This window comes from Ipomoea triloba, chromosome 8 (assembly GCF_003576645.1).
Source record: "Ipomoea triloba cultivar NCNSP0323 chromosome 8, ASM357664v1".
Taxonomy (NCBI): domain Eukaryota; kingdom Viridiplantae; phylum Streptophyta; class Magnoliopsida; order Solanales; family Convolvulaceae; genus Ipomoea; species Ipomoea triloba.
Genome location: NC_044923.1, coordinates 12514255 through 12539023, shown reverse-complemented (window position 1 = coordinate 12539023; position 24769 = coordinate 12514255). Strand labels below are relative to the sequence as shown.

Here is a 24769-nt window from a genome sequence, read left to right as displayed (position 1 = left end):
ATTTAATTAATTGATATACAAGTTCAAATAATATGCGGTCCAATATTAATAACCAATTTAATTCCATAAAAATTTCAGTGTCTACAAATTGCCCCCTCGAGACTTGCTTGAATGTGTCACATGAGAGGGCATCCTGCTTGAAAGTGTATAATTCAAGGAAGTCTCGACACCATATGAAGCAGTTTATCCTCATACTAAGGAGATTGAAATGATTTGAAGTAGTTTATCCTCGTACTAAGGGAGATTGAAATGATTTGAAGTAGTTTATCCTCGTACTAAGGAGATTGAAATGAATATGAAGGATATAAGGCAGTTTTGAGTCGTGCTAAAGATCCTTTAATGAATATGAAGCAGTTTATCCCCGTGCTAAAGGAGATTGAAATGATTTGAAACAGTTTATCCTCGTGCTAAGGAGATTGAAGGATATGAGGCAGTTTCGGCTCGTGCCGGGGAGTCTTGAATAAATATGAGGCAGTTTCGACTCGTGCCGGGGAGTCTTGAATATGATGTGTTTTCAATTCATACTGAGGAAGCTTGACAAATATTGCCTTCATCACAAATAGTGGTATAATATGATGATGCACATTCTTCTCTATCACATGGGTTGATTTGAGGAATTTTCATCTCTATTTCTTGGTTAGTTGGAGTATGGAACCACTTCGGCACATAATCCGCCAATGTGATTGGAACTCGTGCTTTCATATGGTGGTTACAAGTTTTCCCATCAATAGGGTCCTTTAACACTCTCTTCTTGACCCACCTTTTCATAACTTGCTTAGGTAGCCGTGTTGCATCACAAATGTAGTGTTGTTTAGCATGCTTAATACCAAAACGAGTACCATATTTAGCTTTGACATCATATGACTTGATGTTAAGAGGGAGTTGACGCTTATGTCGTTTCTCATTTCCTTTCACATTGTTCCTCTTAACGAGTAGTGAAGTAGATTTATTGCATGAGATGGAAACTTGATTAGCGCTTGCTGTGGAATCTGCAAGTTCAACTTTTCCCTGTTGAGCTAACTCCATTACTTTATCCTTAAAGACAAAGCAATTTTCAATTGGATGTCCGACGAGTCTATGGTACTTGCAGTAACTCGGATCATCTACCATTGATGCCTCATGTGGTCGCCTCATTTCTGGCAAATCAACGAGGTTGTGCTTTAACAGCTCATCAAACATATGTGAGACATCAGAATCCAAGAATGGATACTGCTTGTTTTGTCTTTCCCTTAGAGAAAGCCTTCTACCACCCCGCAATGACATAGCAGCATTCTTAAACTCACTAGTAGCTTTAGTGAATATCCGAGATGGTTGAGTATTCACATGCATAGCATCCATGCTTTCGTATTTCTTAAAGGATTTGCCCCCATTTTCAACATCATGCCTCTTGCCCCCATTGTAGAAGCTTTGGATGGGTATGTTTTGTCCACCATTAGCTGCTATGCTTAACTCCATATCATGGGCGCGACTAGATAATTCCTCGAAGGTTTTAGGCTTGAGTCCTTGGAGGATGTAAGAGAGCTCGAAGTGCATGCCTTGGATGCACATTTCAATCGCGGAGCTCTGTGATATCTTTTCCTTGCAATTCAAGCACGACTCCCTCCATCTTTCAATATAAGCAGTTGAGCATTCACCCTTCCTTTGGCGGGTGGTGGTGAGTTCTAAGAAGCTGACGGTTCTTTTTGTGCTATAGAAGCGGGTCAAGAACTCTCGCTCCATGTCATGCCAGCTATCAATGCAACCTGACTCCAAGTCGGTGTACCAATTGAATGCAGTGCCCTTCAAAGAGCGGACGAACTGCTTGACAAGAAGATCTCCATATGTCCCAGCGTCGTTGCATGTTTCCACAAAGTGGGCGATGTGTTGTCTTGGATTGCCTTTCCCATCGAATTGTTGAAATGTTGGAGGTTGATAGCCAACGGGCATCTTCAAATCCTCTATCCTTTGGGTGTATGGCTTGGAGTAAGTGTATGAAGGTTGTCCTCCCTCGAGCTTGCCTTTGATAGCTCCCATGATGAACTCATTAAGTCGATCTACAGGTATCATGCCCCCAGTGACTGGAATGCTCATGTCCGAAGTTGACTCCTCGTGTATCGTTGTTCGCCCAATGCGAGTTGGTGAGTGCGAGGCGTCTTTTCCTTGAATCTCGGGTTGTTTCCCAAGAGCCTTGCTAGTTTCGCCATCCCTTGTGCAATCGACCTTTTCAGCTAAGTCGTTGATTCTCTTTTCTTGGTTTTGAAGGGGGGTGGTCATCCCTTCAAGAACCTTAGTGATACTAGCAAGCTGGTCCTCTATAGATGTTGCGCTTGTTGTCATAGCTGGCATGATGGTATACACATGTGACCATTCTGGCGCAACTTTCCACATGTTAGACGTCGGCGATGTTGGTGACGAGCCTCCAGTATTAGCGTTTCCTTTTGGTGATGTTTGACTCCTGCTATCAGCAGCTTCTTTCAAAGATGTTGGACTCTCGATACATGTCGCTTCTTTCGGAGATGTTGGACTCTCGCTATCAGCAGCTTCTTTCAAAGATGTCGGACTCTTGCTATATGCCGCTTCTTTCGAAGAAGTTGACCTCCCGCTATCAGTTTGCCCTTTTGAAGATGGTGGACTCGCAACGTAGGTAGGCTTCCTCGGAACGATAGGGGCCGTTTCGAGTCTTTGAATCATGTGTCGAACGATTGACTCAGGTTCAGGCGATCGCATTCCTAAGCTCATTGTGCGGATCCTAGTTAATGATTCTTCAGTCTCTCGGCTAGCTTCGTAACTAGCTGTCGATGAAGACTTGGAACTAGCGACTTGGGCATATGACTTCTTGAACACCAAGCTTCTTAACGCCATTCAGATTGCTGGTAGAGTTGCTTGTTGAGTTGATCAATAGTGAAGAGATGAGAGGTAGAGATGTCCCACTGGGCGTGCCAAAATCTGTGAACAAGAAAATATGAAAGGTATATATATATTTGAATTTCAAATGGTGCGCGGGTACAAAATCTCTATCAAGGAAATCCTCTGATTCTCCACTTAGTTAACTTAACTTGAAACTTTGGCTGAAGGGCCTCCAGAATGCGGCTTGTTCTTCATTCCCACTTTAGCTTGACTTGATCACTTGAATTGTTTTGATCTTCAATCCTCTTTCGCCGAGCTTCGGTATGTATTTCTGCAGGGCTTCTTTATGACTTCTGAAATCTTTACTCTAGAGAGAAGTGGAGCTTCAAGTGATGATTGAGAATGAAATGAATGCCTCTATTTATAGGGGTGAGAATGAGAGACTCCCACCTCATCTAGAACTCTTTGATATTATCTCAAAATTAATAAATAAATATTTGAGATAATATAAAGAGTTATCCAAAATGTATTTAGTCACCATAATGTCTAGGTTCATGATCCTATCACAACTATAATATCCTAAATAATAATATATAATTTGACTAAATCTTTATCAAATAATTAAATTAATTAGGCAAATAACATAACCCAAATTAATTTAATTAATTGATATACAAGTTCAAATAATATGCGGTCCAATATTAATAACCAATTTAATTCCATCAAAATTTCAGTGTCTACAGTGTGCCCAGTCAAATAGTAATAGTATTTGTTATGAATAAAGACTGAAATTGTTTTTTTTTTTTTAAATGGCCATGCAAAATTTTTAAGTATAAAAACGTGAATAATCATGGACTTGGAACATGGTACTATAACTATAAAAACGTCAATTGTGTGTAGGGGTGTAAATGAGCCATGCGGCTCGCGAGCTGCTCACGAGCCGCTCGGTCAAATTCGAGTTCGAACCGAGCTCGAGCGGCTCGTTTAATAATCGAGCCGAGCTCGAGCTCTAATGTCTTAGGCTCGTGGCTCGACGAGCTGCTCGCGAGCGATGTATATATATATATATATATATATATATAATATTATAATATTATAATTTATTTTTAATTGAAACATGAATTTAAAATCAAATAGGTTAAATTCGAGTTCAAAATCGGACTCCAACTTGAGTTCGAGCATGAATTCGAGCTCAAATTCAAGCTCGAACTCGAGTTCAAGATCGAGCTCGAACTCGAGCAGCTCGAAAATTGCTGAGCTCGAGCTCGAGCATCAATTTTCAAGCTCGATCGAGCTCGAGCTCGAACTTGAGCCGAGCCTTTCATAACGAGCTCGCTCAAGCCACCCTAGGTTCGAGCTCGGCTCGGCTCGTTTACACTCCTAATTGTGTGTAGCGGTATAATTTTTCGTATTCGGTATCTTGAAAGGAACATTTTTTAGATCTCATAGCTTTACTCTATGGATTTAGATTAATCAGTAATATCTACTATACTAATAAGAGCCAAAGAAAGTTAGGCCTATAATGGGTAGAAAAAATGACGGTCAAATTATTAAATCAAATGGATGGTTCAAATTGTATAGATTTATATTTTTACTTGAGATTTCCTAATTTATCCTTAATTATATGATTATCCGTTAAGTTTTCCGTTAAATATTATCTTTTTCGTTAGTCTTCCGTTAACTGTTAGGATTTGTTGACAAAGAAAACATTCAAATAATCCAATAAATTGATTTAAAACTCATTATTAAAAATATCAATGTAGGGCAATAGAACATTGTGACACACTTGATGCATTGAAAAGATGTTGAGACTACAACATTGTTGGAACCAATCTTTCAAATTAAAAAAAAAAAAAGAAATTTGAAAAATAGCTATTGTTGCAGTATTCATTAATCCTGTATGTAAAATATTTATTGTGCATTCTTTAAATATATTAGAACTAATATAAATTTATAATTCATTTCATTTTCTACAATCAACTTGTTTGGATTAAAGACAAAATCAACATCAACATCGATATTGACAACAAATATAATTAGTATATAGGATGTAGCCACTGCTTAAAAATATAATGTTTATGCACAAAGTGACAAACTATTTAACTGCATGCATTGTGATGAAAAGGCAATAGTGGTTACTCCAAGATTAGTATCAAATCAACAAAAAAAAAAAAAAAAAAGACACACACACACACACACAAAATCAAGTACTATACTCATTCATACTAATTCCAAAAATATGAACTTTAAAATAAACATGTGCAAAATGGATGTAGAAACTGTTTATGAAACTAGACATATTGCAACATCAGTATTCAGACTACCTGCAAAGTTATGTTGTTACTATCAAGTAAACAAGTTATGAAACTAGAACAAAATGTACTACTCATTAACCTTCTACAAATATAATAAATATTAATATTTTGCTCAATACTTTCACAGGAGAATGTACGATACACGTCTCACAGCACATGAAATATGTATGGGGGAAGAACTACTCCAATATAATTTTGCATTGATATAGTTTAAGGTACTTATGTAAAAATAAACATAGGGCATTATCCCAATCGCGCAATGCGCGTAAAAAACTAGTTATTAGTAATAATTATCTAATAAAAATAATAAGTTTCAGTCCAGGTTATAACCCTGATTTATGTCCGTTTTTTCTGTTAATTTTTGTTGTACCTTATGTTATAAAAGTTGTATTACATAACTTTTTGGACAAAAATATCCCTACCATTATAAGTTATGTTATCTTTTCACATTATAATTATCTTGCACATGCATACAAAATACTTTTCCTTACATTCTTCAATGGTAAGTTTGAATTCATTTAGATTTTAATTAAATATTACCATAGTTATATTTAATAATTTATCATTTCTATAATTCTCTTAATTCAATAATACTAATATGAATTCTACAATTATATATATATATATATATATATATATATATATATATATATATATATATATATATATATATATATATATATTTCTAATCAAATGTGGTTACGTCTTCCCGTGCGATCGGTGCGGAATACACCACTATGCATACAAATATACACCACTCAATGTTAGAAAATGCACCACAATGAAAATACACAAAAACACCAAAACACACACCACACCTCCAAAATAATGCACCATGACTCCCATACCCCTAATGGTGCATTTCCTAACACTGTGGTGTATATTTACATACCTAGTAGTGTGTTTTTTGATGATGCGTACCTAATGGTGCATATTTGTGTTGTGTATTTTCTAACATTGAGTGGTGTATATATGTATAGAGTTAATACCCATTTTGGTCCCTCGAATATAGCGTAATACTTGATTTTGTCCCATAGAATTAAAAGTACCCAATTTAGTAATCTAAATTGTAAAATTATGCTCAATTTGGTCCTCCGTTACAATTTCCATCTACCAGCCGTTATATAGAGGGGCAAAACCGTCATTTTCAATAGTCGAAGGACCAAAATGGGTACTTAATAGTCGAGGGACCAAAATGGGTGGACCAAAATGGGTACTTAATAGTCGAGGGACCAAAATGGGTACTTCAAAATGGGTACTTAATAGTCGAGGGACCAAAATGGGTACTTATTATTATTATTATTATTATTATTATTATTATTATTATTATTATTATTATTATTAAAACTTTAACCGTTAATCGAACCAAATTGAAATTTTTTTTAGATTAATTGGTCGGTCAATAGATTAACCGAACTTTTTAAAGCTAAAGTTCTAAATCCTAAAAATAATACCTATAATAATAAATTCAATTAAAATAATACATATAGTAATAAATCCATAAGAAAATATACAAAAATAATATCATAAAAACATTACAAATTTATAGAGATTTTACATATTAGATTATATATTTATTTATTTAGTTATATATATGTTTTAAATTTCGGTTAATCGTTCAGTTGACCGACAATGGTTAAAAGTTTGGCTAATGGTTAAAGGTTTTTTAAAATTTCAATTAACGGTTAATTGGGTTCGAAATTGTCGGTTAACTATTTTTAACTGAATTTTTTCGGTACGGTTAATAGTTAAAGATTTTTTAAAATTTCGATTAACGGTTAATTGGGTGCAACCGTTAAAATTGAGTACTACTGACTACTTTCTCAACCTACTGAAGCACAAAGAGTCAGCATTGCCTCCACTGAGACTCGAACCCACCCCCTTCACATGGGGTGCAACCGGGTGCCACTAGACGACAAGGTCATTGGCATATATATATATATATATATATATATATATATATACTAGTTTTACACGCGCATTGCGCGAATGGGTTAATGCCCAATGTTTATATTTAAATAAATATTTGAAAGTATATCAATGCAAGATTATATAGGAGAAGTTTATACATAGATAATTGAATGTCGAATTTGTTTATTTAAATATGTAACTCAAAGTATATGAATCCAAGATAATATAGAAAATTCATTATAATAGTCACTAAAATAAATGTTTGTAGCTTTGTAAAATCGATAATCTAAATATTTGGTCTAAAAATGAGAGTCTAAATAAATACTACTTTTAGTTTAAATTTTTCTAAGTATTCTAAGTTTAAAAAGTTTGGTTAATCGAAAACAATTTCAATTCGGCTCGATTAACATTTAAAGTTTTAAAAACTTCGGTTAAAATGGTTCGATTAATAGATTACACACCCCTAGTGTTGATATACAAAACTAAACTAAGATATATTGTCCCAATTTAAATATAATAATAGTAATAGTAATAGTAATAATAATAATAATAATAATAATAATAATAATAATAATAATAATAATAATAATAATAAGTACGCATTTTGGTCCCTCGACTATTGAAAATGACGATTTTACCCCTCTATATAACGGCTGGTGGATGGAAATTGTAACGGATGACCAAATTGAGTATATTTTACAAGTTAGAGGACTAAATTGGGTACTTTTAATTCTATGGGACAAAATCAAGTATTACGCTATAGTCGAGGGACCAAAATGGGTATTAAGGGCCGCACCAATAGCACGTTAAGGCGAAGTCACACCTGATTATGTCTCTCTCTCTCTCTCTCTCTATATATATATATATATATATATATATATATATATTGAAAGATGCGTTTATGGTGAGGTGGATGAAAGTTAAAACGAAGAGTCAAGACTCCCCAAGTGTCAATCTCGAAGGAGGCAATGCGGAAGATTGCTTAGCTTTTATTCAAATAAATGCGTAATGGAACATATGAGGTTGTTGAGGTATGTGTAAAGTAACATTTGCAATTGGAGAGTGTAATCAAGTGAAGTAAACAAATATGAAATGGAAAAGTGTAATAAACAAGGGAGTGAATTGTGCTAGTAATGATGCCTCGCGGCGTGTCTTAAGCAATGGAAGATTGATTCAATTATGTTGGCTATTCAAGAGTGTAATCTCATAATCCCCTTCCGCATTAGTGTACTAAGGCTTCTTAGGCTTAGGAGTACTTTTTAGTAACCAAAAGCCCTAAGAGACATTCCATCGAACACCTAAGCTTCACACATTCCTACTATTCCAAATAAGGAATTCCATATGATCTAAGGTTGCAAAAGTTATTTCTTTAACTCAAATCAACAATCATGATAGAATCAAGATCTCAAACTCCTAAGAGATTGGCCAAATCAACTTAGGATCAAATCAATTCAACAATCAAAGATAAGAATAGATCTCCAACATAAAATGAAGCAAACTCCAAAATTAGAAATGAGAAATCACACTAGGCAAGCATAACTTCACACAATTCAATCCCTAGAAAGAATTAGCTACTCATATTCATGGATTCAAAAGCATAAAACCTAATTCAATCTAGAAGAATGTAAATTGCAATAGGAATTGAAATTAAAATGAGATTAAAAGTAGAATTCACCTAGGAAATATGAATTACAATCTTCAATTCAACCTTGATCTTCAATCCTTCAACAAATTGGAACTCTAAGTATTTCTCTCTCTAAAAGTGGTTCTACTAAGAATTATAAATCTAAAAATGTAAAAACTCTCCAAATGATCCAACCTCCTGAAAATCTCTAACTAGCTTCCTTAAATAATCTTCCCAAATCCTCGGTTCTTACCTTTAGGAGTGGCCTTTTGCCTTTTATACTTTTCTTCATACATCCCCTCATGCCTTTTTCTTAGGATTTTAGGGATTTTTCACTCTAATGCTCACCAATAGGCTCACCTTTTTCCCCATGCCCTACCAAGATTAGTTCAATTCCGGGTTTCGCTTACAATATCTTTCTCAGATTAAAAAGTGCACACTCCCACTTCGAGAGATCCTTGACAAAGGTCCTATCTAAATAAGAAGTGAACATCATGCAAGCAAGCAAGAATGTAAACCTATTCGGTTCTAAACACTCTCATAGATGCAAAAAGGTAACTTCCCAAAGATATTTCAAGAATAAAAATTTTATTGGCATCTAGTCAAAACTCTCGCTAGATAGCACAAACAATGACTCACTCTCCAAATGGCAAACACACCCATCTATCATGACCACAAGACCAAATTAAGTAATCAAGCATTTAAGTACGTGTGTCCTTTCCACACTTTAAACCAATCATCACCCTCGATGTTGCTTTGAGGACTTTGTGGAATAAAGGAGCATGGGTTTAATCAAGCAAATAAAACAACCCCCTTTTCCACACTTTGGAATTGACTATGGGGTGTGGGGTTACAACTAAATTAAACCTCCTCTTCTGTTGGCAGGTGCATTGTCACCACCTAATCGAATGTTCATGGCGGTGAACTCTCGGACTGTAAAAGGTTTCATGTCGACCTCAACCTTCTCTTTATCCAGATCATTGTCGAGTCCTAAGCCCCGACATAACTCAGTCACCAACGGTCCGATGAATACAACTTGTACATTTTGCTTGTTTTGAGTGATAAGCTATTTCCTCACCTGTGGCCCCATATTCACACTCACCCTGTTTTCCATGAACCACATATAGAAAAGATCTTGACGATAAGCTTTATTGAGATCCGTCCTTTTGCCCGAGAGGTTGACTGCTAAGGCCAGCCGAATAGCCTTGAGGTGATTTCTTGTTATCTTTCTAGCCTTCAAGTTGCTAGAATCGTACTTCATTCCATTGGTGATTTGGCCCCAATAAGTTGTGGCATCTCTGTCAGCATCAAAATCTGCTTTGAATCTATCAAAGTACAGCATGCCTATCTCCTCTCAATCATGGAATCCAAGTATTACCGCTAGCTCGTTGACGGAGTGGTGATACTTTTTGCCAAAGAGTGTGTACTTGATTGATTTTCTTGCATTATTGATTTCTTTCCTGATGTCCAATGTTGCAAGAAACTCATAGGTCACAGGAGAGTATGTTGGTCCCCTCCACTCGAAGACTTTCCCCAGTTGAGTGATGTTGTGTGTATAGTGGGAGTGAAGGTGAAGTGGTAAAACGAAGAGTCAAGATTCCCCGAGTGTCGTGTCTCTCAAGGATGGCGAATGGGAACCGAATTTATGTTGGCATTTAGGAGGTTGATAGGTAAGAGTTACAAGAATCAAAGGGAGAGGTTTTGTTCATGGTTGGTTTGAAGGTAAAAAGGTTTGAAAGTAAAATAAGATGGAAAATACAAAAGGTAAAAGAAAGGGGTGCATGCCAAAGTTAAGCCAAAGGATTGATTATCGTAGGTAGCTTGGAATTGGGTTTCGGGATTGATCTAGGGAGTCACGGTATTGGTAGCGAGTGGCGTCACACTCAGACTCTCAATCCTCATTCGGTTGAGACATTTTATCGAACACCTTGCCTACCACTCCTCTCGGATCTCATCCTTTCGGATTAAGAGCAGAGATATAGATGAGTTGGGCTCGTGAGAGACCGCTATCGTGCACTCCCTCACTTCCACTCGGTTCACTAACTATCCTGGCCGGAAATAGAAGCAAAGATTGAACAACATCATCCATACAAACATCAATCATACTCCCACAAATCTCAAGATCATAAGATAAATTCTAAGCATCAATCCATAGATTAACAAGGGCACACACACACAAACTACTCTACTCTAACATAGAAAGCATTAAATCAACAAAAGAAACAAAGCAAAATACTCAATGTAATAAATCTAAAGAAGCAATCTAAATGGAAAGAGTATGTTACCAAAGGAATGGTGAATTTGACATCTGCAATCCATCTTCATTAATCTAAAAGATCTATTCTAATCTAAGGGAAAGTGTTTTTCCTCCCCAAAGGGGAAGGAATGGAACGAGAAATCAGATCTAAAGCTATTGGGGGCTGCTGGGAACTGATCTAAAAGACCTATAAAGGGCATATATATAGCCCCCAAAATCTCTCCCTAATTATTTCCGCGTTGTGTCGTGTCTACGCGGCTCACACGCGTGTGAGCGTGCGTGGGAGCAATCCAGTAAGCAACCACGCCGCTCACACGCGTGTGAGCGTGCGTGGTGAAGTTTCCTTCTTCTGTCTTCTTCTATGTTGTAGCTCTCGACGATACGGTTCCATAGCCACCTGCCTCGCCTCATTCGGACATTCCTAGCTTCGGTTACGTCCGTTTTACTGAAGTGTCACCGGAATGCCCTGCGAAGTGCAAGAATTGTGCAAATTATATTGAAACACACAAGATTAGTCCCTAGACCTATATGCAATGAAATTACCCTATCTTAGCATGTTTCTAGGCCTAATGGACATCTATTATAGCATATTTCACACCTAAATGACCCCTAAAATATGGCTACTTTTGGCACTTATCATTGAGCATATTCAAGTATGCGATTTACAGCACCCTCACAATCAAACTCTCTAAGGACACTTGGGTCAAGAACTCTATTGCCTCTTTCATTCGGATCAATTTGTTGCGGAATGACTATTTGTGGGGGTGGGCGTCTTGGTGGTTGCACTCTAGCCCTTGGTTGGCAAGTTCCCGCTTCCTCGTACCTTTGCTTCTTCGCAATTTCTTTGTTTCTTCCCATCCTACAATGTTTTGCAAACAACAAAATTCCATAAAACAATTGGTTAGTTTCAACTTTCCATTGAGGTTTCCTTTCATTCCCAATTCTTTCGAACTCTTGCTCCCTTTTTTTCGAAATATTGCTCTCAAGTTTTTCAAAAATTTTGTCATAGTTTCCCCTCTTTTTCATCAATTCTCATCATCAAAATAACAACAATTTAGCTCCAACATCACACACATTCACAAATTCAAGATATAACAAGCATAGTCAAAAGTAACTTCATCTTCTTCCCCAATTTCAAAATTAGGGTTGAAGAGTGAATTTGCAATTCTCAAATCAAGTGTGTGTAACATCAAATTGATTACATATATGAGTTCTAAGACAAGTTTCTACCTCAATTCAATCATCAATTTCATCAAAACATCAAGAATTCAATTAAACCCAATTGCATTTTCATGGTGTTCACACTAGGGTTCAAAAATTGAGTTCAATCCATCAAATTAATCACAAAGAATGAAAGAAAGTAATGAAATAAAGCTCTATGATGCATTCCTAACCAATATCAGCAAGTAAATCATACAAAATTTTGCAAGACAATGTAGGATAGAATTTCAAGAATTTTAACTCAAAAAACCTTAAAATAGGCATGGAACTTGAATTGTGAAGATGATTTTTACCTTATGTGATGTTTTGTACCTTGAAATGTGAAGAAAAATGAAGAATGGTGAAGTTTTTGCTCAAAACTTGCGTTGGAGGGGTGTTTTGGCGTAGAAAAAGAAGAGAAAAATGGATTTTGGGGTTGGGATTGCGTGGTTCGGCCAAGGGATTTTATTTCCGCCGAGTGTGCGATCCACGTGGGCTCCACGCGTGGATGCCCGCGTGGATCAACACTGGATTTTGTCCACGTGGACTCCACGCGTGGATGTCCACGTAGACAAACATTGGAATTTATCCACGTGTCCACCACGCGTGGGGGACACATAGACAGTGTTATCCTGAATTTTCTCCGATTCCCGGCTTTTCCTTTTGCCTTTTGTCAATTTTTTGCACAAACTTAGTATCTTTTTGATCATCAACCCTGCAAATTAGTCTCCCAACAACACATACGAACAAAATACTAAAAGAACATTAAAATAAAACACAAGAAACAACACAAAATCTTTTTGACCATCAACCCTGCAAATTAGTCCCCCAACAACACATACGAACAAAATACTAAAAAAACATTAAAATAAAACACAAGAAACAACACAAAATATTCACAAAACACCTTGGGTTGCCTCCCAAGTAGCGTCACATTTTACGTTCTTGGTTAGACGCAACGTTTTTCTCCCTTCTCAACCATATTCTTTTGTTGACACATGTCATTTTCTGATTTGTTTCAAGAACGAAGCATGCGCTCCACTATCTCTTTGAACTGATGAACCATCAGAATTGAAAGGACGTGCATTTATGGTAAATAAGGAGTAATGAGTACTTTCTTTCTCCGCATTTAATGCCACTTTCACAATATGGGGCGTTGTCATTTGTGGTCTTGCCGGTCAAGGAGGTTTCTTACCTTTTATTCCCTTTTGATCAGGGGCATTAACGGTGTTTATCCCTTATACATAAATTTCTACCTAAACCTGTTGAGAAACCCGACCCATTTCCATCCATATAAAACCTAAGTCGTTCCAAAACCCTTTCACTTTTTACCTCACAACCCTCATAATCTCCCTACTCTAAACCTTTATTCCTCCCAAAGTTTCCATCCCAACCCAAACACTTTTCCGTAGACATCAATGGCGATCATAGAAGAGAAATCGAATACTCCATCCGCTGAGACTCCTACAGTCCCAGAAACTGAAAAGCCTACAGAACTACCGAAGAAAGAGGTATATCTACCATCTTGCATAATCTCTCGTCCATGCAATGATGTCAAGATCTTTAGTTGGTTTCTACGCCGGTTAGAAGGCCAGGATCAAAAAGAGAGTTTGGTAAAAGCAGGCTCCATACTTATGTCGAAGGATTTTTAGAGAAAGTCATTGACAAGAACTTTGGAGAGAAAGTTATACAATATCTTAAGTAGGGGTGAGCAAAAATTGAAGACCGATCGAAAAACCGATGATCGATAACCGAACCGACCAAAAATTTCGGTTTTCGGTCGGTTATCAGTTATAGTGTTTAAAAATTTTCGGTCATTTCGGTTTTTCGGTCGGTTATTAGTTTTGGACCAAAAATAAAGAAACCGACTGAAAAATCAAGGGTAACCCGAACATTTTAATCTATATGCCTAAACCATAATCATTGAACAATAATATAGTTCATTTGTTAGTCTAATACTAAACCAGTGCAAACCTGCGGAGTTGACCCATGTAGCTACTTATTAGTTTTCTTATTACTTGTTAATTGCTTACTGTTGTATTGTAGAATGTAGTGTAGACGACGTGTAGTACAGTAGGATGTAGTGTAGTAGTGTAAATCGTTTTTTTTGAAAGCAACGAAAAACAACACAAATGTATTCTTTGTTACTCTTAATAGATAAACATAAATATAAGAGAACTTTTTTTCTGATTCTTTTTTTTTTTGTTTGAACAATTAATAACACTCTTAAACAGGATACAATTGAACACCAATTTTATTTGGACAATAAAGTTTGAACATGACATTAAACATCTGCAGAGTAAAATAATTTGCTTCACTAATTCACAAAAATTCTTCCACTAATAATTCATTCACTAATTTACAGTAGTGTAAATCATTTGCTTCACTAATTCACAAATTCTTCCACTAATTCATTAATTGCTTACTGCTTTGTTAATTGCTTCACTAATTCACAAATTGCTTAATTTTGTGTTGTTTATTCTAAATTTTTATAGAAATTACAGCCCGTTAGGTAATTAAGTTCGGTTAAAAATAACCGATCATAACCGACCGAAAAATTTTGGTTTTCGGTCGGTTCGATTATGAGAATGACTTCGGTTATTTCGGTCGGTTATGGGAAGGTCAACATTTTTTCGGTTATTTCGGTTATTAACCGAAAATCGACCGATGCTCACCCCTAATCTCAAGGATGGAGAATTGTATGAATTTGTAATTTTCCCTCGCAAGGTATTCTATGCTGTTGATGTCGCATAGTTTTACATCAATCCCAATTTACATGCAACAAATGGCGTTGATGAGATCATATCAGTTGTTCATGGATCAAACGTGACCATAACTCTTAGCGATATTCAAATAGCCTTTAATTTCCCTATTCGGGAAGAAGGATATCATAAGGATTGTTCAGCAAAGGAATATGACAAGGTGAAGCTTTGGAAGGACATCAAGGGATACACTCAGCCCTCAAAGGTTCCCTTTCCAATCAAGAAAACGATGCTCTAGATGGATTTTGAGTTCACTATTGACATATTGACCAAAATCATCGAGAGCAAACAATCCGGCATAGATGACATTTCCGAAGAGAAGTTGAAGACGTTATGTGCTTTGATGGAAAACTATCTTGTGGATTGGTCCAGGATTGTATTTGATTTTCTCAAGAAAAATGTGAAGTCCGGTGTGGATGAGAATTTTAGATGGATCACAAAGGTCATAGGTTTTAGCTTTGTGATTAGTTAAATCTTAAGGAATAAGGGTGTAAATCTTCGTGCTGGAACCCCAACTCATAGGACACATTTCCACATGCGTTCTAAGCCACCGAGGTATACTCAGAGACGAGCTGCTGAGATTGAGGCAATGAAGAAGACCGAAGGGAAGAAAAACTGACCCTAAATCCTCAAAGGGTGCCGTTGAAAAAGAAACTGCTGAAAAGTCAAAATCTCATGACTTTGAATCATCAAAGATGGGTATCAAGAAGAAGAGGAAAACCAAGTGCTCGAAGGCCGAGGTAACTAAAGGTGCTTCGTCTTCTAAAGCACCCAAGCCATCAACAGAGAAAGAAGAAGAACTAAAGAAGAAAAGAAAAGAACACACGAAGAGGAAGGCCGAGCCATCGAAACGGCCCACGAAGAAATCAAAGAAGGCTCAAACTGAGCAAAACCCATCTGATGAGCCATCTATTGTCCTACCAACAGAAGAGGAGCAAAGACGATCACTTAATGATGCTGAGTTCAGTGCTCTACCACCTCTTCTCGTAAATATTGACCAAGAGGATAGTGATAAAGATGATGAATTGCCTCTTACTCGATCCTTGAGGAAACAAAAACCAACTGCACCTGAAGTGTCAGTACCCGAGCCATCCAAACCCGAGCAGTTGGATCACGAGCCATCAGTACCCAAACCCTCTACTTCAAGTGCTCGAGGTCCTCTACCTCTTGTTATTCGATCCCAAACTCCTCAATCCCAAGCTAAATCAAATTCTAGTTCAACCATGATTGAGGATGAATTTGAGGGGGAAGATGATATCGCCTGGGGTCGTGACACAATCGAGATTGTGCCTGAACATATCCAACGATGTGTTCGTGCAAGAGCACCTCCTAAAGTGGCCAAAGTACTTCATTAATTGGCTGCAAGTACTAAATAAAAGGTATCCCTAAAGTCAGTACTTGGTCTGCATTGTTGTAGGGATGAGTTTTACTCTTAACTAATCATTTGAAAAAATGCTTGGTGCAGGGCATGATTTAAAAGATTAGCCTATGTGAGCATGAGGTGTGGCCTCTTCAACAAGCTTTGGGTTTGGCTTGGATATGCTCATGAAAGGATACGGAGACAGGGCCTTTAATAGTGTCAAGTTTTTGAGTTGTTGTGACTGTAAAACTTGTGTGTATTTTACCTACATTTCTTCAAAGAGACTGTGTGATTCAAGGTTTGTCCATCACTGCAATCTGAATTGATGTATCGCGTATTATACTATGTGAAAGTTCAATCTCTAAGACACTTTCATTTATGCATGAATTTTGGATCTATCTTGGAGTATTAATTTTTACTATGTAAATGGAGGAGGAATGTTGGACATTTATATAGTAATGGAGATTAATATTTTAGATGGAATACCATGAAAGCTTAAATAATATTTAGAGTTGTGGAGTTATGAATATTAGAGTTAATTCCAGCAATGGTCCTTCGACTATGTTGATTTTCCAAAATTAGTCTTCGACTTTTAATTTAGACAATTTAAGTCCCTTGACTTTCAAATTTTTTCCAATGTTAGTCCTTTCGTCAAATTTTAGTTAAGTTGAGGTCAAATGAAGGGGTAAAATTGTCTGTTCACCTGTATAGTGTATTATTACTCGTATTTCTCATGTCCTATACGCTATATATATGAAAACAATCTCAGTCGAAGACTTCGACTGAGATTATATGGCTTCGATTGAGACTTTGAATGAGATTATATTCATATATACAACGTATAGAACAAGAGAAATACGAGTAATAATACACTAAACAGGTAAACGAACAATTTTATCCATTCATTTGACCTCAATTTAACCAAAATTTGACGAAAGGACCAACATTGGAAAGAATTTAAAAGTCAAGGGACCTAAATTGTCCAAATTAAAAGTCGGGGACTAATTTTGGAAAATCAACATCGCCGAAGGACCAATACTGGAATTAACTCTGAATATTATTTTAGTTTAGTAGATAGTAAATAGGAAAATATGAAATTAGCCGAATCCATGAAGTTCGAATTCATGAATTGAGATCATGAATGGCCGAACTCATGGCCGAGTACATGATAGCCGAATCATGGGTGCATGAGGCCGAATTCATGATTTAATTATGGAGGCCGAATTCATGATTTGTATTCATGATTAATGAAGGCCGAATACATCATGTATGAAGAATTCGTGGCCGAAATCTCAAAATGACTAAATTGAAGTCATTATTAATTTTGGCCAGAATGTTTCATTGGGAGCTATGCTGCATGGTTTATTATTTATATATCATTTATTTATTATTTTGCATGGCTTCATGCATGCATAGAAGTAATAAATATTATATCTAAATATTATAATATCTTACTTTATAATAGTTTCGCATGCAGTGTATGAACCTATGAAGGTACATAACTTATGAAAAATGTATGCGTTATACATGATTCAAGTAATTATATTTTTCAAGATTAATATATCTTAAAGGATATATCTGGTGGAAGTTGGAGTTTAAACTGCCATAAAATTTTATATAACCTCTCCTAACTATTGGATTTTACATCTATAAATAGTTGGAGAAACATCTGAAAGAAATACATGCAATTAACTTGCAGTATACTTTGATATTTCACAGTTTATCAACTCTCCAGGAAGTTCTTAATTATTTAAAGCAACTTAAGAACTTTGTTTCATCTTCTTGTATCCCATAAAATTAAATCTTGAAAACTCGTTGCTTTTGATAGAGGAAGATTTAAAGCTTATAGGAAAGTGATCACACGCCTGAAGATCTCATTTCCTTACTTGCTACACATCATATCCAAATTATTCCAACAAGGGCGTCATATGTTGGAGAGCGGCTGGGTCGATGGGGAGCTGGGCGCAGGCGCGGCTGGGTCGACGGTGAAGATGGAGGCGACGACAAGGAGATGAAGATTGGCGATGGTGAAGATGGTGTTTGGCGATGGTGAAGATTGAAGATAGAGGCGTCGGCTGAAGCTTAAATTTAGGGTTATAATTCCTATTTCATTTTATATAATATATGCTTTGATTTAAAAAAAATAAACAAAACAAAACGACGTCGTTTTGATAGTTAAAATAAAAACAACGTTGCGACGAAATTAATTCTGTCGTTAATTTCGTAGCAATATTTATCCATTTTCAAATAAATTGCTACATTTAGCAACGGAATAAATTCCGTCGCCATTTCGCGATGGAAATTAAATCCCTCGCCATTTTCGTCGCCATTTCGTGACGGAACTAAAGTTGATCGCAAATTCGGTCGCAGTTTTTTTTTTGCTGCCAAGTTTTCACAGGTTTTATTTTCTATTTGCGCCAAAGTTCGCGACGGAATTATTTTCCATCGTTAATTTGCAACGGAATTTAATTACGTCGCAATTATTTCCGTCGCGAATCGCAAAATTTCTTGTAGTTTTGGAGTCCATTCTAGTTTTGGCTTTGGCGCATATGGTGGCGTATCAACTATTTGTATAAATGTTGGGTTTACTTTCAAGATTTCTATAGGACCACTTGAAATAACTTCCACATCTCATCATGAAGAGCTGACGAGAGTATTTGCATATGGATGTTCCAATCATCAAATTTATCAAGTAACAATAGCAGATATTGAGAGAGGTTGACTTTCATATTGGATTAGACATTATGTTTTGTTATGCTGAGATGAGTGCGGTAGGACGAGCTGCTGATGGCTCTCGAGACTTAGTTTATTGATATGTATTGCATATTGGATTAGACATTATGTTTTGTTATGAACTTATGTTGAGGATTATGTTTTCCCTTTTATTTTGGTTTAGCCTTGCATCTAACTTTGTTAGGTTAGATGTGGCGGTAACACCCTTTGATATTATGCAATTAATGCTAGACTTGACTTTATATTGGGTTCAAGAATTGAGAGCTATGTTATTATAAGAATGAAATTTTTGTTTATAGTATTGTTATTTATAGTGGGTGTTACATAAATAGACAACTGCTTTGATACAATTTGTTGGTCTCGGTTGGTGAATAAACTTTTAATTTAACTTTTTCAGATTTAATTTTAATTTGTGGGAGCTAGTAAGTTACATTACAATCATTGAATTGAACTGGGAGTCTCTTTGCTATAAAGATATCATACTCACCCCTTTTTAGATAAAGTGAAGCGCGCAAAGAGAACAAACAAGATGGTGAGAGCAACGTGGGGCACTCCTCTTTACCCTGAATCTGAGAATTTGCAGTATGGTTGAACCCGGGACTGGATCCACAGGGGTTGGAACTACTCTCAGGACTCTCTCCCTTTTAGCGCCGGCAGGAGATATATTTATTTAGAGAATAAAGTAAGTATGAGGAATATTTAATACTTAAGCTTTGATTTTTTTTTTTTGAGTACATACTTAAGCTTTGATAAAATAACTAGCATGAGTGTGCACAACGTAGTAATTGAGTGTGATGTATAGTGCTTTGAAAGTTTAGAATGATTGAAATGTTAAAAGCATGGAGAAAAATAAAGCTCAAAATAAATATAATGGACAAGAATTTTTATGGTGGTTCGAAGGTGTATGTAATCCGTTTATTCTACTGCACTCTTATCTCCTAGAGGAATTTAATATATCCATCACTCTGGTACAAGATATAATAAATAAGACTTAGTGCTTTGATCATAGAGTTGAAACTAATCTTAGAATTTCATAGCTCTTTGTTACTCTCCTCTATCTAACTTTGGTAAAGAATTTGTGATAAAAGAAAGAAATGAGTTTTCTTTCCAACTTTTGAGACGTAAAAGATTTGTTTCTTTTTCTATTGAATATATATGAAGAATGATATAAATTTCTTTGAACTCGAAGAATGATTTCTTTTTGAATAGATGTACCACTTCTACTATATTGCTTCTCATCTTGCCTCTTTTTATTTCTTCAAGTCTTCATGCCCTTATATAGATGATAAAAATTTGGCTGTTGAAATTAACAATTTTTTATCTGTGGTCTTGGTCGTTGTAGCTTGATTGGATGTATTGAATTTTTTGTCATGCTACTTGGTCTCGGAAACAAGCTTTATTGACTTTTAAAAACATTTTCCTATTTGGGATGTATCATTCTTGGAACTTGTGTAAGAATTTAAATACAGTAGAGTTGTAGGCATATATCAACTTCTACTTCAAATCTCTGCTGCTATCTAATTCATTGTTCTCCAATTCGTGTTCCAAAACTTTACTCCTTATAATTATGCTCCAAATTTGTGTTGTATTCAGCTTTTAATTTTTAAAAACTCAACTACTTCAAATCTTTTCTGATTCTAATTTTTTTTAAACTCAATTGCTTTGAAATCTTTGTTGCTCTTGATTTTCTTTCATGATTATATGTTCTTGAAACCAAAGGCATTGTGGATCAAGCGACATATCTGTGACCCTCTCAAGGACTTGTTGTGTTTTAGTAGGTTGAGAAAGTATGTATGAGTAAATTTTGAAGGTACAAATTTTCAAGTTAAAATACACTTTGCATATCGAAATCTATGATTTTTCTCAATAAATAAATATTTTAATTTTTTTTTTTTAATAATATGCCAAGTCTATCCCTTCATAGACCTGAATGGTGGATAAGGGCCTACAACATTATACTAATTCACCCATTAGAAAAAGTTTTAGGCCCAACAACGGCAGCTAGAGTGCTAGAGCAATACTTTGTTTTGGAAAGCAAAATCAATTTTAGGGTGAAAACCTACCCGTAGCGGCATCGCCTCTGTCCTCCTGAAGGTCCAGCACTGCAACCTTGAAGGGAAGGAAGAACAAGGATTTCTCATTTTCTCTAATTAAAATCAGAGATGTCTCAGGTCAATTATCCAATATTATGAATTTATAAATCAAATTTATCATATTTTTTTTGGTATTTTTAGCTCATCATTTGTTTTCCGATCAATACAATTGAATTTTATAGATGAATGTGTTCTTTGCTTTTGGAATGCAGGTTATGAGTTTATCTATACATATAAAATTGATCAGCTTTAGCTTTATGTTTTTATGTTTTTATTTTCGTCAATCATGCTTCTTTTTTTTTTTTCTTTTTTTTTTTTTTCACATAATTTTTATTTCCTTTTAAATTACTCGCAGGTAGATAATAGGAATTCTTCAGCAGCTAAACGAGCCCGAACAGATGGTATAACCTTCTGCACTAAATTAACTATAATTTGGAAGTAATAATTTATTGGTGCTAACCATTCACGGTATTCCCTGGGTATTGCTATTCAATAGGGAAGGGATAGTGATAATGGAATTTTCTGTCAGAACTTGTCAGACTTTGCTTGTTGTGTCATGCTTCTTTGGTAATTAATCATTCAGTTGGTCATGTTTGTAGGTGGGCGTAGAGAAGATGATTGGACATGCCCTAGCTGTGGCAATGTTAATTTCTCATTTAGAACTACCTGCAATATGCGGAACTGTACCCAACCTAGGCCTGCCGATCACAACTCTGTAAGATTCCAACAGCTAACACTCTATAGCAGATTAAAATTACTCCATCCGTTATCCGTCCCATTTTATGTGTGTGAGACACTGTTTTGGTGGTCAGTTTCTCTAAAGTTTTATACAACTTTTAATAATTTTAAATTCAACAATTGAAAAATGAAATTTAAATATTATTATACTACATGGTCGGTAAAAAATCAAAGTCTCAAAATTTTAAAAAATATATACTAAAGATTTATTCAAAGTTAAGTTGAGTTAACCCTCAAGAAGCAAACACAAGGGAAAGGAGAAAGCATGAATACTTGACATCTCTTGTTTTATTTTCAAGGACTTTGTATGCATTGCAGCAAGATTGTAAAAGTACAAGGTTAATTAGTGGTTGCATTGACATTCTCAAATTGTTATGATTTTTATAGTAGAGTACAAGAGTTTTTCTTTACAGGCCATAAACTGTTAAATTACCTTTATATGTGGAAAATCTTGTTCTTTATAATCTTGTATAATGTGGTGGTGACTGCAATTTTTTTTTTGAAACCATAACATTGGCATTTTTCAGAAATCTCTAGCTAAGCCCATGCACACACCACAAGCCTATTCAACATCGGCTCCATATGTAGGTTCGGCTGCTCCATCTCCAATGTATATGGGTATACCATCTTACGGTACATCTGTGTTTAATGGAACATCTTTGCCTCCTTATGATGTTCCTTTTCCTGGAGGCTCAGCATATCATTACAACTATGGCAGTCGTCTTTCTGGAGGCAGCCCATTCCGACCCTTGCATTTATCTGGTCCACCTCCGTATTCCAGTGGAACTATGATTGGAACCGGTAATAAACTCTGATTACTTCTGTGTTAGTAACTGATATGATTGCAATTTGACAGTCATGTTTTGACAGGAAGTTCTTTCTCAAATATTGTAACTCTATTGCCGTTGGCTACTTAGCAACTAGTGTATTTCCATGTTCAAAACTTTAATAAACAAAGCTAAATTAGTCTGCTGTTGCATTTATCACATGGTGTTCACTTTTTCTTTTTCTTTTTCTTTTTCTACTTGAAGGTGGGATTTATGGAGTGCCTCCACCAATAATGGAAAGATATGGCCTTGGGTTACCTATGGGTCATTCTGCAATGGTAAGTTCAGCTTCAACAATTCCTTTAAAGAGATATATAGACTCTTATGCATTATCTTCTTTGTCATTAATGCATGCATGCAGTGGTTTCTTTCTCATATTATTACACAGTATAGAATGACATCCTACATAAGTTTAGAAGAGTGAGTAATTTGAACTTTTTCTGCAGGGCCCAAGGCCAGGATTTTTCCCGGAGGATAAATCTCAAAATAAAGGTGATCTATGCGACACACCGACACATTTATACATATGTCTTTTTAATTTTGAAAAGTGCGAACTAAATTTGTGTTAAATTTACCATTTCTTGATTTCCCCAGATGGAACCCGTGATAATGACTGGACATGTCCTAAATGTGGAAATGTCAATTTTTCGTTTAGAACAATTTGTAATATGAGGAAATGCAATACACCCAAGCCTGGATCCCAGGTTTGTTACTTCCCTAACCAGATTGTAACATGCCAATATCTCTTTCTGCTTTATATTTCATATTTCATGTGCATATTCCACTGCTGGCAAGCTTGCTTCTGATGCTCAAAGTTCTTGTTTTCATGCTTTTTGGGTGCAATTTTTTTATTTTTGAGTACTTTTTTTTGTTTCTTGAAAATTAATCTATATTAGAAAGTGTATGCTCACTTCTCAGCATTTGTTTATATTTGCAGGGTGCTAAATCTGGGAAGAGTTCTAGTAAGTTTTTCCCCTCTTAAAAATGATTGTGCTTTGTGATTTAATAGTTATATGCTCACATCTATAATTTCAAAACAGATATGCCAGAAGGGAGTTGGAAGTGTGAGAAATGCAACAATATAAACTATCCATTCAGGACCAAGTGTAATAGACCAAACTGTGGTGCTGAAAAACCATCCGAGTCAATAGAATCTCCTTCACAACCTACAGATGAAAATGATCAGGTCTGTTGTGTGATACATTTATTTCATACAACCATATCCTTAGCTCTCTCAGGAAGTTTGTCAGCCATATGTGTACCTCTCATACAGTTGAATATAAGGATTGAAATTCTCTTTTTCATTTACTCATTCATGGGAACCACCCATTTTCAGCTATTCACTCTGATGCCCTTTTCTCTCCAGTTTTATTTTGTTCAGTAAATTTCCTAGCACTTTTGTGTCTGTTTTGTTTTCTTTTGTCTGTATGTTTGCATTTATTAATTCACATTTGTCTACTGTTCCAGTGAGTACTAGGGCATGTTTTAATGGTTGGGAAGGTCCAGAGTTGTCGTCCAGCATTGCTCAGTGTGTCTCACAGTCGGTCATGTCCTCGTCATGTTGCAGCAGTTATTGAGTTTACTCTTACCTTATTATGGTGTCAACTATTGTATTAACTGAAATTGATATTCCGTGGTCCTTGTGGATTCTTATTGAGTTGCATATCTGCCAAGTCTGATGGCAGTATATTGTTAAGATTGATTTGATTAATGTACAATAGGATTGCTGGTTCTCCATCTCTATTGTTGGATACCTTAAAATCAATCTGATTAAATTAGGTCTTTATAGAAGTCTAAGCAGCCAGCTGTATTTAGGTCAAATTTCTTGTTTGAACTGTATCACTTCTAGGAATCCATTTTGTTTGTCGAAAAAATACTCCGTAACATTTGTGCAGAACCAGAAATGTGTTGTTGGGTTGCATGTAAGATTAAGTTTTCTTCCTTTTGTGGGTCTGTGTTTGCCAACCAAACATTATTGTGACTAGGAGCTTTTAAGTGTTGGTTTGGCTCTAGATGCTGACTTGTTAACAATGATTCGCAAATGGATTTTGCACATTTAGTCTATGAACCATGTTTGTAGACTGAAGCATAATCCTTTTGTGGTCATCTGGTCTGAATTTTTG

At 35.8% G+C, this 24769-nt stretch overlaps 1 protein-coding gene across 1 annotated transcript; it reads left to right on the top strand.

Annotated features, from left to right (window-relative positions):
- The first annotated feature begins 21004 nt into the window (after window positions 1-21004).
- LOC116026755 (ranBP2-type zinc finger protein At1g67325) lies at window positions 21005-24543 on the top strand. Its single transcript, XM_031268134.1, has 10 exons — window positions 21005-21159; window positions 21437-21482; window positions 21681-21796; window positions 22347-22620; window positions 22851-22924; window positions 23093-23138; window positions 23241-23350; window positions 23584-23608; window positions 23687-23832; window positions 24114-24543. The coding sequence occupies exons 1-10, from the start codon at window positions 21151-21153 to the stop codon at window positions 24114-24116; spliced, it is 849 nt and encodes a 282-aa protein (XP_031123994.1). The 5' UTR covers window positions 21005-21150; the 3' UTR covers window positions 24117-24543.
- The last annotated feature ends 226 nt before the right edge of the window (window positions 24544-24769 follow it).